Source organism: Schistocerca americana, chromosome 1 (assembly GCF_021461395.2).
Source record: "Schistocerca americana isolate TAMUIC-IGC-003095 chromosome 1, iqSchAmer2.1, whole genome shotgun sequence".
Classification (NCBI taxonomy): Eukaryota; Metazoa; Arthropoda; class Insecta; order Orthoptera; family Acrididae; genus Schistocerca; species Schistocerca americana.
This window is the reverse complement of record NC_060119.1, coordinates 563,678,885-563,694,538: the sequence shown is the minus strand read 5'-3', so window position 1 is coordinate 563,694,538 and position 15,654 is coordinate 563,678,885. Positions and strand designations below refer to the sequence as shown.

Below are 15,654 nucleotides of genomic sequence, written 5' to 3'. Positions count from 1 at the left end.
TGATGTGAAGCTGTGAAACAAAACAGGCAAGGAACTCTATAAATTCTATTGAAACACCCTAAGCTAAACATCACTGGCAATGAACCCCTTCACCCCTTGAAACCAGACACCATATCATCCACTAAAACTGTCAGCACTTGAACATCAATAGAGTACATTCATTAGAGAAACAATCAATGAATCTTCTTTCCCAGCAGTTGCCCTTCATAAAATGCTGTTTGATTTTATTTTCATGTAATGCTAACACACTCAATCCTACACAGTTTCTTCTGTTACCTGTCACTGAGTGCTATATTACATTACTAGAAATTTTACTAGAACCATACAGTTTCAGTATTGCAGAATGATTTGCAGTAAATATTAAAAAAGCAGTAACAGATAAGGATCTGTTGCTTACTATATCTGGGGCATTGCTAATTGTCTAAAAGTTACAGCTTTCTTACTTTTTTTTGCATTCATTTGTACCATGTGGTAAGCACCATAGAATTTAGCAATTGACTGATAGTTAATTGTTTACATAGCCTATAGAAGTAGTTCCTGAGAGTTAATTCTCTTCAATAGGGTAGACCTATACATTGATTTTACTTGTCCAATATGCTTGAAACATTCCTTCACGATGTCCTGAGCAGATCACAATTAAGTAATGTATTCATTTTGGTGCTTCAAATAGCACTGTCTTCTTTTATCAGTTACTGCACTTCCTCAATACTCAAGTTTACATTCGTGCTGGTCCCCTTCTTAGTTGCATTGCAAACATTTCATTGTCAGTATTTTTCTACTGTATTTTTAAAATTTTCGCGTTTATTCTCATCATATCTTTGATGTGCTATTGTTTCTTCATCTTTCTTTCTCTATTTATTTCATTATTTTTTTCTTACTTTCTTTTCCACTTCCTTTCTGTTTCATTTCCTTTCTATATCATTTCCTTTCCTTTACCCTTTGCATATACTTTTCTCCTTTAGTATTTTTGTTATTGTATTTTATCCATCTTGAATAATGATCTCAGGGTGTGAATGGGAATGTAAATATGCCCTTATAACACTTTTACCCCCACTTTCTAAATCATAATTATTCTTTTACTAAGTACTGTTTCTGTTTTGGATGTTGGTATTCTGATTGCTGCTGGATTATTTATCAATAGCAAATTTTCTGTAATTCACTCTTCCTATTTGAGTTTAAATATTGTCATTTTGTCATTGGAGATAGTGAGTGGAGCTCCAGATGCTAGAAAATGGAGTGCTAAGTGGTGAAATCAGGATATTTCTGAAATGTTCTTGTATTCTTATGTTTGAGTTCGATAGAGGGATGACAGCAGTGCAGGCAGTTGAAACATTTGCGCCATTTATAAGGGTAAGCCCACTGGACAGAGCATGGGAAGAAAATGGTTTTCTCAATTTAAGGAGGATTATTTTGACATTAGTGACTTTCCACATTCAGAAAGACTTTCGGGGTTTGATGATGATCACTTAAACACATTAATTTACAATGATTCACATCATTGTACTCAAAAACTGGGAAATATGATCAGCTGTGATCACTCAACCATTGAGCAACATTTGCATGCAATGGGGAAGGTCCAAAAATCGGGTGTATGGGTACAGCGTGCCCTAAGCCAGAATCACAAAAATCAGTGAGTGGCCATGCACGCATCTCTGCTTGCACATTATCAATTGGCTTGTGAACAATACTGACCATTCCCATCCTGTATCATTACTGATGACAAGAAATAGTGTCTTTACGCTAACAAGAAGAAAAGAAAGCAACAGTTGAGCCCAAAGCAGCAACTCCCCATGATGTTATGCATGTGGTGGAACAGTAACAGTGTGGTGTACTATGAATTGCTTCCCCAAGGTGTAACCATCACTGCTGACATTTACTGCCAACAAATATGTCTCCCTGGTGCAGTCCAAAAACAATGAACTCGTGCTACTCCACAATAACACCTGCCCACATTCTGCTAGACTGACAAAAAACATTACACAAAAGTTGGGCTGAGATGTCATTCTGCACCCACATTATTCATTTGATGTTGTGCCCTCAGGTTTTCATCTTTTTCACTCTTAGTCAAACAATCTACAGGGAACTTCCTTTCCTGATGAAATGCACTCCGAACATTGCTTGATGTGTTATTTACCTCAAAACAACATGGTTTCCACAGTGGCGGATTAGAAAAATTATACCAACATTGGCAGACTGTTGTAAGCAGTGAAAGAAATTTATTATTGGTGACTGATGTCTCTTCTATGTTTATTAAACTTATGTAAAAACACTATAAACTTATGCACCAACTGAATATTATAATATTTCATAAAATGTTTGCTTTATTTGTAGGGTAAACCAGTGGACTATTTTGTTCTAATATTAGAAGGCCGTGTTGAAGTGACAGTTGGGCAGGAAAGCATGGTATTTGAAAGTGGACCATTTACGTATTTCGGCACTCAAGCTCTGGCACAAAATGTTGGAGTTGTAGGTAAGCCATTCATGTAAACATATTTAAGCATAGTGATAAACACTTCATCATATACAGTACTACAATGAAGCAGTTGTATATACTACCTGCACATTTTATATTCATTGTTGGCCAGCATGCCAGTTTAACTAACACCACAATAGTCAGATGTATTGCTTCCCTTATTTGTGCCTTATTTAATAGAAAATTAATTCATCTGTACAAACAAAAACCTTGTGATTCTGAAAAAAAAATTAAGCAGCTCAACATGGACGAATAGTTGTATCAGGTGAGATGGATAGTGTTAATGCAGAACAGGTGATAGGTTGGAAGAGGAATTTACAACAGTGTATCAGGAAAGACTATGAGGACTGAGAGAGTTACACAGATTCTGGCAGAGCTAATGGGGAATGGTGCAGACATGTATACATGGAAATTTGTACCATATCTTTAAATAATGCTGTCAAGCTTGGCTAGCACTTGTGTGGGTCACCATCCAGATCTTCCGAGTGCTGTTGGCGAGCAAAGTGCACTCAGTCTTTGTGAGGCCAATTGAGGAGCTACTTGATTTAGAAGTAGCGGCATAGGTCACAAAAACTGACAAAGGGCCAGGAGAGTGGTGTGCTGACCACGTGCCCTGTGTATTTGTATCTGGTAATGACTAAGGGCTGAGGATGACACAGCCAGTCGGTACTGTTGGGCCTTCTAGGCCTGTTTGGATGGTGTTTGTTTGTTTATATCTTATTTGAACACTTTTTGTGACAGTAAGGGAATTTAATGGTGTAAGCAAAAATATCATTTACACTGACATAACAAATATAATGAACATTTGAATATTTACTTTATTTCTTCTCATAATTTTTTTATCTGCATCTTTCCTTCTCTATTTATGGCCTTTCCCTTTCTCCTTTTCCATATTTCTTATGGTTCTTAATTTCACTGTTAATTCCACTTCTCATTTCATTCCTCTTAATCCATCTTTATTTGGTACGCTATAGCGACCGAGCGAGGTGGCGCAGTGGTTAGACACTGGACTCGCATTCGGGAGGACGACGGTTCAATCCCACGTCCGGCCATCCTGATTTAGGTTTTCCGTGATTTCCCTAAATCACTCCAGGCAAATGCCGGGATGGTTCCTCTGAAGGGCACGGCCGACTTCCTTCCCCATCCTTCCCTAATACGATGAGACTGATGACCTCGCTGTCTGGTCTCTTCCCCCCCCCCCCCCCCCAAAAAAAAAAAATGGTATGCTATCTCTAAGTTGAAGCTATTACCTGTGTTCTAACGTGGCTTCATAATCTCTTGGATGCTTCCCACCTTTACCTTTTCTTCCCTCATCCTCACAACAGGTGGATCATTCGCATCCTGGGGTCTGAGTGACGTGCCCTTCTTTCGAGTCTTCCATAACCTATCCCTCTTTCTGCCCTTGCTCGTGATGTTTCCAAAACCTAGGTAGTGCTTTTGTTCTACTTTTAATTGTGTGCTGGCAGATCTTGGAATTCATCTGGTGGAAGTATGTGCTAACCATACATTTTGTATACTTGTAAGAAAATTTACTCCTGCATATAATATAAACAAATCACCGTTTCAACAGAGGAAATCCATAAGGCAGATATCTCATGTGTTGCAGAGTATTGTATTAGCTTAGAACACTGTGAAAACAAAACAGGCATTCTACAGATCGAAGTATAGAATGTTACCTCCCTTAATCAGGTAGGTAGGTAGGTGGGTGGGTTTGAAAATATAAAATGGGAAGTGGATAGAGTGAAGTCAGATATAGTGCGGATTAGCAATATTTGGTCACAGGAGGAACAGGACTTCTGGGCAGGTGAGTACAGGTTTTTAAATACAAAATCAGTTAGGGGTAATGCAGGAGTAGGTTTAACAAAGAGTAAGAAAAGAGGAATGCAGGTAAGCTACTACAAATAGCACGTGAAAGCATTATCACAGCCAAGATACACACAAAACCTACACCCTCCACAGCAGTACAGGTTTATATGCCAACTAGCTCAGCAGATGATGAAGATATTGAAGAAACGTATGATCAAATAAAATAAGTTATTCAGGTAGTTAAGGGAGCCAAAATTTAATAGTGGTGGGGGAGTGGAGTTGGATACTATAAAATTGAATGGAAGGAACAGTTGTAGGAGAATATGGATTGGGGGGGGGGGGGATGAAACAGGAAGTTGCCTGGTAGAATTTTGCACAAAGCATAATTTAATCATCACTAACACTGGGTTTAAGAATCTTGAGAGAAGGGAGGTGTGTATGGGGAAGAGACCTGGAGACGCTGGAAGGTTTCAGATTGATTATATAACAGTAAGACAGAGATTTTGGAACCAGATTTTAAATTGTAAGCCATTTCCATGGAGCAGATGTGGGCTCTGACCATAATTTATTACTTGAAAGAAACAAAGGTTGTTGAGAGTTTCAAAAGAAGAATTAAACAACAACTGAGTGAAATAGGGGAAAGGAATACAATAGACAACAGATGGTTAACTTTGAGAGATGAATTAGTGAAGACAGCAAGAGGATCAAATGGATGAAATGACGAGGCCTAGTAGAAATCCTTGGGTATCACAGGAGATAGAGGACATAACTGATGAAAGGAGAAAATGTAAAAATACAGCTAATGCAACAGGCAAAAGTGAGTATAAATGCCTGAAAAATGAGACTGACAGAAAGTGCAAAAATTGCTAAGTAGGGGCTGCTAGAGGACAAATGTGAGGTAGCATTTATTGCTGTGGGAAAGATACATGTCACCTACAGGAAAACTGATGTGGCCTTTGAAGAAAAGAGAAGCAGGTCTATGAATGTCAGAACTCAGATGGAAAACCAGTGCTAAGCAAAGTAGAAATAGTTGAAAGGTGGAAGGCATGTATAGAGGGATCATACAAGGGAAATGAACTTGAAGGCAAAGAGAAGAGGAAACGGATGAAGATAACATTGGTGATGTGATACTGCAAGAAGAATTTGACAGAATGCTAAAAGATCTAAACTGAAACAAAGCTCCTAGAGTAGAAGACATTCACTCAGAACTGCTGGTATCTTATGGAGAGACAGCCATAACAAAACTGTTTCACCTGGTGTAAAAGATGGATGAAGCAGGTGAACTACCCTCAAACTTCAAAAAGACTGTAATAATTCCAGTTATGAAGAATGCAGGTGCTGACAGGTGTGAATATTACTGACCTATCAGTTTAATAATTAATGATTGCAAAATACTGACATCCATTATATACAGAAGAATGTAAAAACTAGCAGAAGCTGACCACGGAGAACAGCAGTTTTGGTTACAGTGAAATGCTGGAACACACAAGGCAGTGTTGATGCTACTACTTGCCCCAGAATATGGGTTAAAGGGAAACAGACCTACATGATAGAATTTAGCCTTAGAGAAAGCTTTTGACAATGTTGACTGGAATACACTCTTTGAATTTCTGAGAGTAACGGGGATAAAATACAAGAAGCAGAAGGTTATATTCAAATTGCACAGAAATTGGACAGGAATTAGGATTCAAAGGGCATGAAAGGGAAGCAGGGGCTGAAACGGGAGGTGAGACATCACTGTAGCCAATCCTGATGTTCAACTTGTACATTGAGCAACAGAAAAGGAGACAAAAAAATAGGAGAGAGAACTGAAGTTCAGAGAGAAGAAATACAAGTGTGGTTTGAAAAGTTTTGAGGATGGAACAGAGAAAAAGTACTTACATCACTAAACCTTTTTTTATTTTTCAATGTAGTCTCCTTGTAGATTAATGCACTTGGTCCAACAATGTTTCAGTGCCTTGATCCCACCTCAAAAATGAGTTTCCTCCAGGCTTGCAAAATAGTTGTCAACTCCGGCTATCAATTCTTTGTTTGAAGTGAATCTTCATCCACCAAGAAAAATTATCAGTTTTGGGAAGAGATGGAAGTCTGACAAAGCCATATCAGGTGTGGGTGTGGCAACAATTCGTACCGTAGTTCGTGTAATTTTGCCATGGCGATGGCACTTGTGTGTGGGTGTGCCTTGTCTTGATGGAAGATGACTTTCTTTCTTGCTAAGCCTGGCCTTTTTTCACGTATCTTTTGTTGCAATTTGTCCAGGAGATTACCATAGTATTCTCCAGTAATTGTTTGCCCATCAAACAGATTGCCCATCGCATCCCAGAATTCTGATGCCGTGACCTTTCCTGCCAGAGGAATTGTCTTTGCTTTCTTTGGTGGCAGAGAATCAGCATGTTTACAATGCTTTGATTGTTGTTTTGTCTCTTTGGGTATAGTAGTGCACCCAAGTTTCACCCGTGGTCACGAATTGTCACAAATCTTGTGTGTTTCTCCTAAAATGGGCCAAACATTGTTGTGATATGTCCATTCTAATGCGTTTTTGATCCAGCTCCGCGAGTCGGGACGCTCATCTTGCCGATATTTTTTTCATTGCTAATTCTTTGGTTAAAATGAGATATACCCTTTCAGATGACATCTGGCAAGTGTGAGCAGTTTCACGCACTTTCAATCGACGATCCTCCATGACCATTTTGTGCACCTGTGCAATGATTTCTGGAGTAGTGACACATCGTGCCCAACCACTGTGCGGATCATCATCTAAGGTCTCTCGACCAAATTTAAATTCATTTGTCCACTTGGCAACAGTTGAATATGAAGGAGCGGAGTGCCCCAGTGTATTCTGGAAATCAGCGTGAATGTGCTTTACTTTCATACCTTTCTTTACAAAGTACTTAATCACTATGTGGGAACAACAACAGAGTCATGCCACCACCACAGCAGTCCCCCCTGCGGGTCTGGGGTAAGAATAGGCGCGAGGTATTCCTGCCTGTCGTATGAGGCGACTAAAAGGAGTTTCAACCGTTTCGGCCTTCCATGTGATGGTCCCCCTTGGGGTTTGACCTCCATTTTTCAAAATTCTACAGAAGTACGAGCCTTTTGGGGAAGGACACCTTACGTGGTGTACCACTGGTCCTAAGTGCACTAAGACCTTGGCACTCAGCATTGCACCGGCGTTGTAACCATACCCACTATTCCTCAAATTGGGCCTAAACGCCTGATGGGTTGCCCAAGTTACGCCCATAGTGCATCTCCATCTGCACCAGCAATCATGATGGACTTTCCATGGCACCAGAAATCCAGCACGGTAGCCAGCCCGTTGTGGTGGGGTCGTCATGTACCCTCTAGGTTGTAGCCCCCTGACAACACAGGGATCATACTGCCGATACCTGAGCTGCACCCTCCCCACATCGGCCAAGGAGTAGATGCCCGTCTCCTTGGGGCATCAGGACTCCCAGCAATGGTCATCCTGCCAGGTGGCCCTTGCTGCGGCTGGGTGGCGCCCATGGGGAGAGCCCCTGGTCGGAGTGGGTGGTATCAGGGCGGACGTTTCACAGATGAAACGTCAACACATATCAGGTCACTCTGCGGCAGAGTCTTTCAAAAGAAAAGGTACCGTTTCTAGTTCTGGTTCTCCTACCCTTTCCCCCTTGGCCACTCCATGGGAGGAGGGACAGGCCCGCCGGCTTGGGGCGAAGTACTTCCCCCGCTATTTGGTCTGTTCTAGAACCGATGGGGGGACATTCGCCACCTCCAAGCCCATGTTCTTTGTTCAGCACATTGAGGACATCTTCAGGGAAATCGAGGCTCTCAGCAAGATGCGTTCAGGGTCCGTTCTTATCAAGACCACCTCCGCCACACAGTCGCCAGCGCTCCAGGCGTGCGACCGCCTAGGGGACATCTCAGTATCCATTGTCCCACATCTGGCACTAAATAGGACGCAGGGGGTTATTTTCCATCGTGGCCTCCTGCTACAATCTGATGAGGAGCTCAGAGCCAACCTGGAGCGCCGAGGCGTGCATTTCATCCGGCGAGTCCAGTGCGGCCCCAAAGACCGTCGCATCGACACCGGGGCCTTTATCCTCGCCTTTGAGGGGGACGTTCTCCCGGAGAAGGTAAACGTGATGTGCTACCAGTGTGACGTGCGACCTTACGTCCCGCCTCCTATGCGCTGTTTTAGGTGTTTGTGCTTTGGGCACATGTCGTCACGGTGTGAGGCTGAGCCCCTTTGTGGCGATTGTGGACGTCCTCTTTGTGAGGAACATACATGCACCCCACCACCTCGGTGCGTTAATTGTCCTGGCGTGCACTTGCCTAGATCCTCAGACTGCCCCGCATATCAGAAGGAGAAGAAGATACAAGAAATCAAAACTTTGGATCGGCTCTCTTATTCTGAGGCCCGGAAGAAGTACGACCGCCTCCATTCCGTGCCATTGACCACTTCGTTTGCCTCAGTTGTGTTCACTCCTTCCGCGGTATCCTCATCCCTATCCTGTACCCCCTCCGCCTCCTCCGCCCATCAGGGGGCTCTGCCTCCGCCTCCCAAATCCCTCCCTCCCAAATCCTCCTCCCCCCCGTGGCCCCCACCCCCTCTGCCCCAGGGGCCACCCTTCCTCCTCCTCCTCCTCCTCCTCCTCCTCCTCCTCCCCTCCCCCCCCCCCCCCCCCCCACGCCACCTTAGAAGCAATCCTCTTCTCAGGTGTCCATCGGGGAAACGTTCCGGACCCCAGCTTCCGAGGTCCGGCGTTCCAAAACGGACCCCGCGCGTGAGGACCTTCTTCGGGTCCAGCCCACCATCCCTGTGCCTCCTCGGCCTTCCAAGAAGGCCTCCAAGAAGAAGTCTCTATACCCCTCTCCACCCCGGCGCGTTTCGTCTGACGCTCCATCCATGAGTCGCAGCTCCCGGCCGTCCTCAGTTTCGCCGGGACGCTGTGCTGCCAGGCGCTCAGCTGGCCTTTCGTTGGCAAATGATGCTGCCCCTCCTACACAACCAGGGACAGTGGCCGCAGCTGCCGACGAGTCGATGGCACCGCATCCGCCTCCCGTCGGTTGTAGCGTTGTTCCCTCGCAACCTGGCCCTCCGTGGCCGTCGAGGTGACCAGCTCTTCCCCCGTCTCGTTCCCCCACCTTTTTGACTAGCGATGGCATTGTTTCATTGGAACATGAGAGGTATTTGATCTAATCGGGAGGAATTACAACTGCTCCTCCGCCTGCACTGTCCGCTCATCCTTGGTCTCCAGGAAACCAAGTTGCGCTCGACTGACCGTATTGCCTTTACTCACTATACCTCGGAGCGGTATGACCTCACCCCTGTGGACGGTATCCCAGCTCATGGTGGGGTCATGTTGCTAGTTCGGGACGATGTCTATTACCATCCCATCCCATTGACCACCCCACTCCAAGCAATAGCTGTCCGCATTACTCTTTCTGCTTTTACTTTTTCAGCTTGTACCATCTACACTCCACCGTCATCTGCTGCTAGTCGGGCTGACATGATGCACCTGATCGTTCAGCTTCCCCCGCCGTTTTTATTGTTTGGCGACTTCAATGCCCATCATCCCCTTTGGGGCTCTCCTGCATCCTGTCAAAGAGGCTCACTCTTGGTGGATGTCTTCAACCATCTCAATCTTGTCTGCCTCAATACCGGCGCCCCGACTTTCCTCTCGGACTCTACTCATACCTACTCCCACTTGGACCTCTCGATCTGTTCTACCACTCTTGCTCGTCGGTTCGAGTGGTATGTCCTTTCTGACACCTATTCGAGCGACCACTTCCCCTGTGTCGTTCGTCTCCTGCACCACACCCGATCCCCACGTCCTTCGAGCTGGAACATACTGAAAGCTGACTGGGGACTTTACTCCTCCCTGGCGACCTTTCCGGACCACGATTTTCTCAGTTGTGACAGTCAGGTCGAATACCTCACGGTTGTTATCATCAATGCTGCCGAACGTTCCATTCCTCGTGCTACCTCTTCTTCACATCGCGTTTCCGTCCCCTGGTGGAACGAGGCTTGTAGGGACGCTATCCTGCTCGACGATGTGCTTTGCGCACCTTTCGCCGCCATCCTACGTTGGCGAATTGTATTGAATACAAATGACTCCGAGCGCAATGCCGTAGAGTCATCAAAGACAGCAAAAAAGCTTGTTGGGCCTCTTTCACCAGCTCCTTTAACAGATTTACTCCCTCTTCCATCGTTTGGGGTAGCCTGCGCCGGCTGTCGGGCATTAAGGCCCACTCCTCGGTACCTGGCCTGACCTCAGGTAATGAGGTCCTCGTTGATCCTGTGGCTGTCTCCAACGCCTTTGGCCGCTTTTTCACGGAGGTTTCAAGCTCCGCCCATTACCATCCTGCCTTCCTTCCCAGGAAAGAGGCAGAAGAGGCTCGGCGACCTTCCTTCCACTCGCTGAATCTGGAAACTTATAATGCCCCCTTTACTATGCGGGAACTCGAACGTGCGCTTGCACTGTCCCGGTCCTCTGCTCCGGGGCCAGATGCCATTCACGTTCAGATGCTGGCACACCTTTCTCCGGCGGGCAAAAGCTTCCTTCTTCGTACCTACAATCGCGTCTGGACCGAAGGTCAAGTCCCCATGCGTTGGCGTGACGCCGTCGTTGTTCCTATACCCAAACCCGGGAAGGATAGACACCTTCCTTCTAGTTACCGCCCCATTTCTCTTACAAGCTGTGTCTGTAAGGTGATGGAGCGCATGGTTAATGCTCGGTTAGTCTGGATTCTTGAAACTCGACGGCTACTTACTAATGCGGCTTTCGTCGCCGCCGCTCCGCTGTTGACCACCTTGTGACCTTGTCGACATTCATCATGAACAACTTTTTGCGAAGGCGCCAAACGGTAGCCGTGTTCTTCGATTTGGAGAAGGCTTATGATACCTGTTGGAGAGGAGGTATCCTCCGCACTATGCACAGGTGGGGCCTACGCGGTCGCCTACCCCTTTTTATTGATTCCTCCGTCTTGAGCGTAGCCCTTTTTGCCATCGCGGTCAATCCAATTATGGATTGCATTCCACCTAATGTCTCAGGCTCTCTCTTTGTCGATGACTTTGTGACCTACTGCAGTGCCCAGAGAACATGCCTCCTGGAGCGCTGCCTTCAGCGTTGTCTAGACAGCCTCTACTCATGGAGCGTGGCAAATGGCTTCCGGTTCTCTGACGAGAAGACGGTTTGTATCAACTTGTGGCGTTATAAAGCGTTTCTTCTGCCATCCTTACATCTCGGTCCCGTTGTTCTCCCATTCGTGGACACAACTAAGTTTCTAGGGCTCACGTTGGACAGGAAACTGTGTTGGTCTCCGCATGTCTCTTATTTGGCGGCCCGTTGTACACGTTCCCTTAATGTCCTCAGAGTTCTTAGCGGTTCATCTTGGGGAGCGGATCGCACTGTCCTGCTTCGCTTGTATCGGTCCATAGTCCGATCGAAGCTGGATTATGGGAGCTTCGTCTACTCGTCCGCTCGGCCATCCCTCTTACGCCGGCTCAACTCCATCCACCATCGGGGGATACGTCTTGCGACCGGAGCCTTCTACACTAGTCCTGTCGAGAGTCTTTATGCTGAAGCTGCCAAGTTACCATTGACCTACCGGCGCGACATACTGCTGTGTCGGTATGCCTGCCGGCTGTTGTCTATGCCCGACCACCCCTCTTAAAAGTCCTTCTTCGCCGATTCTCTCGACCATCAGTACGGGTTGTATGTGTCTGCCCTGCTGCCCCCCAGAGTCTGCTTCCATCGCCTGCTTCGACAATTGGATTTTGCCCTCCCTACCACCTTCAGAGAGGGTGAGAGGCCGACACCACCTTGGCTCCAGGCTCCGGTTCATATTTATCTCGACATCAGCTCACTCCCGAAGGAGGGTACTCCGGCTGCAGTGTATTGCTCATGGTTTGTCGAACTTTGCGCTCGACTTGCCGGTCACACCTTTATTTACACCGATGGCTCCAAAACTGACGATGGTGTCGGCTGTGCCTTTGTCGTCGGGGCCGCCACCTTTAAATACTGGCTCCTCGACCAATGTTCGAGCTTTACGGCCGAGCTTTTTGCTCTCCATCAGGCCGTTCAGTATGCCCGCCGCCACCGCCATTCATCGTATGTACTCTGCTCTGACTCACTCAGTGCTCTTCAGAGCCTTGGAGCTCCCTATTCGGTCCATCCCTTGATTCAACGGATACAGCAGTCCCTCCATTCTTTCGCTAATAGTGGTGGTTCTGTCGGCTTTCTGTGGGTTCCCGGACATGTAGGAGTGCCTGGGAATGAGGCTGCGGATGCTGCAGCCAAGGCTGCAGTCCTCCTGCCTCGGCCAGCCTCCCATTGTGTCCCGTCATCTGACGTTCGTGGGGATGTATGTAAGAGGCTTGTGTCGTTGTGGTGGGATGCTTGGTCATCCCTCCAAGGAAACAAGCTCCGGGCAGTAAAACCGCTCCCAACTGCTTGGACAACATCCTCCCGACCATCTCGGTGCGAGGAGGTCCTTCTGACCAGGTTGCGGATTGGGCATTGCTGGTTTAGCCACTGCTACCTGCTCTCCGGTGACCCAGCCCCGCAGTGCCCTTGTGGTCAGGCATTAACAGTGCGCCATGTTTTATTGTCGTGTCCCCGTTTTAGTCAATTTCGTTTTGTCCTGTCCCTGCCATCTACTTTACCGGATGTTTTAGCTGATGACGCTCGAGCAGCTGCTCGTATTCTGCGTTTTATAACTTTATCTGGCTTGTCCAAAGACATTTAACCTTTTTACTTATTTTATCTGCATCTTTGTCAGGTCCTTCTGGTGTCTCCCCCATCCCCTTGAGTTTTCCCAGATTCCATGTGCTCTAACAACAGTGACTGGGCACTAATGACCTCAGCAGCTGAGCGCCCTTAAACCCAACCACAAAAAAAAAAAAAAAAAAAAAAAACCACCACAGCTCTCTTCCAAGAGCACTGACGTGGCACATGTGCACAGTCCAATGAATATCATGTGAACAACTTGTTGTATAGCACTGACCTCTCGTGGTAATTCCAAGAACTTTCCAAACCACCCTCATAAATTTGATGTTTCTTGATGGTATTGGAATTCTCCCAGAGCAAGCAAAGGAATTGGAAGATCAGTTGAATGGCATGAATAGTATCTTGAAATGAGGATATCAGATGAACATTAACAGAAGTAAAACCAGGATAGTAGCATATAATCAAATTAAATCAGTTGATACTGAGGGATTTAGATTAGGAAATGAGACAGTAAAAGTAGTAGATGAAATTTGGTGTGTGGGCAGTAAAATAACTGATGATGGCTGAAGTAGAGAGGATATAAAATGTAGATTGGCAGTGGGAAGAAAAGCATTTCTCAAGAAGAGAAATTTGTTACCACTGAATATAATCATTCAGATGTCTTTTCCAAAAATATTTGTATGGAGTGTAGCCTTGCATGGAAGTGAAATTTGGATGATAAAAAATTCCCACAAGAAGAGAACAGAAGCCTTCAAAATCTGATGATACAGAAGAATGCTGAGATGACTAGATCATTTAACTGATGAGGTTGTACTGGATAGAATTGGAGAGGGAGAGGGGGAGAGAGAGAGAGTGAGAGAGAGAGAGAGAGAGAGAGAGAGAGAGAGAGAGAGAGAGAGAGAGAGAGAGAGAGAGGAAATGTGTGGTACAACTTGAGTAAAAGGAGGGATTAGTTATTAGGGCACATTCTGAGACACCAGAGAATTGTCAGTTCAGTACTGGAGGGAAATATGGAGGGGTAAAAAGTGCATAGGGAGTCCAGGAGACAAGTAAAATAAGCAGATTCTTTTCAGATTAAAGACAACAACAATAACAACAACAACAACAAAAATGTGTGTATCATTAAAGTCCTGTTGTTGGTTCACCGAGCTACTATTTAAGTATTATGTTTGCACTATAATCACTATTCACTAAGCAAAATGAGTAAAAATGTAGCAAAATCAGATAAGGTAAAAGGGACTAAATTTAGAAGAGAAAAGAGAACTGAAAAAGTTGTGATAATGAAATGTCATAACATGCATGAGTAGCATTTATTGTACTAGTATAAAATATGTTTATTACTTGCTGTGACAGAAGTTTATTTGATTTTGCTAGCTCATTTTAGATTTGTGACACATCATCTTATTATTAGTACTGTAACTGCCATCCTTTTTTGCATTAAAGTTGACCAACTTTATGTAAATATTTAAATTTAATAGCTTTGATGGAACTGCATCCACACATTCTCATTGCATCAGTGACAGTAGAGGCAAAGTAAAGAAGCAGATGTTAGAGCGTTGGTTCTTATATTTTTGCATACTTTCTGATTATGTTTCAGACTCTCCAACAACACAAAATCCACAGAATATTGGTTCTATTCAGTCAGTGAATCTGGACAGCATGTTGCGCCATTCATTTATACCAGATTACACAGTTAGAGCAATTACAGATGTTTTCTACATGCGCCTGAAGCGCTCACTTTATTTGGCTGCTAAGCGTGCCACACTAATGGAGCGTGATAAGACTGAGAGGCAGTCTGAAGATCATTTTGATGATGAAGTGGAGAAGGTATGTATCACTGCTATTAAAATCTGTAATCATTTTGTTGCATTTTATTTTTCTGTTTCAGATCACTCAACTTATTACATGTTCTGTAATTCTGTTTAATGGTACCCATGTCTAACACTTCTGCTGTTTAGGTAACAAGCTATTCATAGCAATTTCATCCTCATATTTTGAAAATAAAGGGGTAATGTTTATGATACACTGTTTCATTTTAAAACATCATTGCTAATATCACTGATCATTCCAGTGTTGCTCAGTTAGAAATACAGGGCATTAATTTTGTTTCTGTTATTGATACCAGTTACATGTAGAGGTTTTAGTGGATTGAACTGCACATAGACATTTGTAGCCTGGGCCATTTTCCAGGTACACATTTCAGTAGCAAATATTTGGTTAAACAAAAATGCACTGAAGTTCATCAATGAAAATATGTCTGAGAATTTCACAAAGGATGCAGATTAATCTTTCACTCGGTGGTGGAATATTTGATTACAAGAAATTTTGTGTGTGCGTGCACAGGTGCACGTTACTGGACTCAAACTTGAAGCCTTCTGCAAGCAGTACTGTGCCTGATGCAGACCTTCATGCAAGGCTCATGACGTGCTCTCACAACTTTAATTCTTCAAATATCCCCCTCGTGCTTTCCAAACTTCAGTCATTCTCCCTCATTCCTTGCTGGGCTAAGACTCCTGGAAGAAAGGATATGTGCACTGACTTAGCCACAGCCTTGGCTATATTGGTGGGGTTGTGATTGTGGCTGAATAGTTCGGTCATCTGGAGTGCTGCCACTGAAAGATCAAGCTCATGGTTAGAGTCCCAGTCTAGTACACACATTTGTCA

General features: G+C 44.8%; 1 protein-coding gene across 2 annotated transcripts in view; it reads left to right on the top strand.

The window, feature by feature from the left end:
• LOC124606469 (unextended protein) overlaps window positions 1-15,654 on the top strand; it is a 532,433-nt gene that overhangs the window by 498,247 nt on the left and 18,532 nt on the right. For both annotated transcript variants that reach the window (XM_047138454.1, XM_047138462.1), the window contains exons 10-11: window positions 2,332-2,470; window positions 14,588-14,817. In XM_047138454.1, the coding sequence (XP_046994410.1) occupies window positions 2,332-2,470; window positions 14,588-14,817 (369 nt within the window). The remainder of the gene's footprint in view (window positions 1-2,331; window positions 2,471-14,587; window positions 14,818-15,654) is intronic.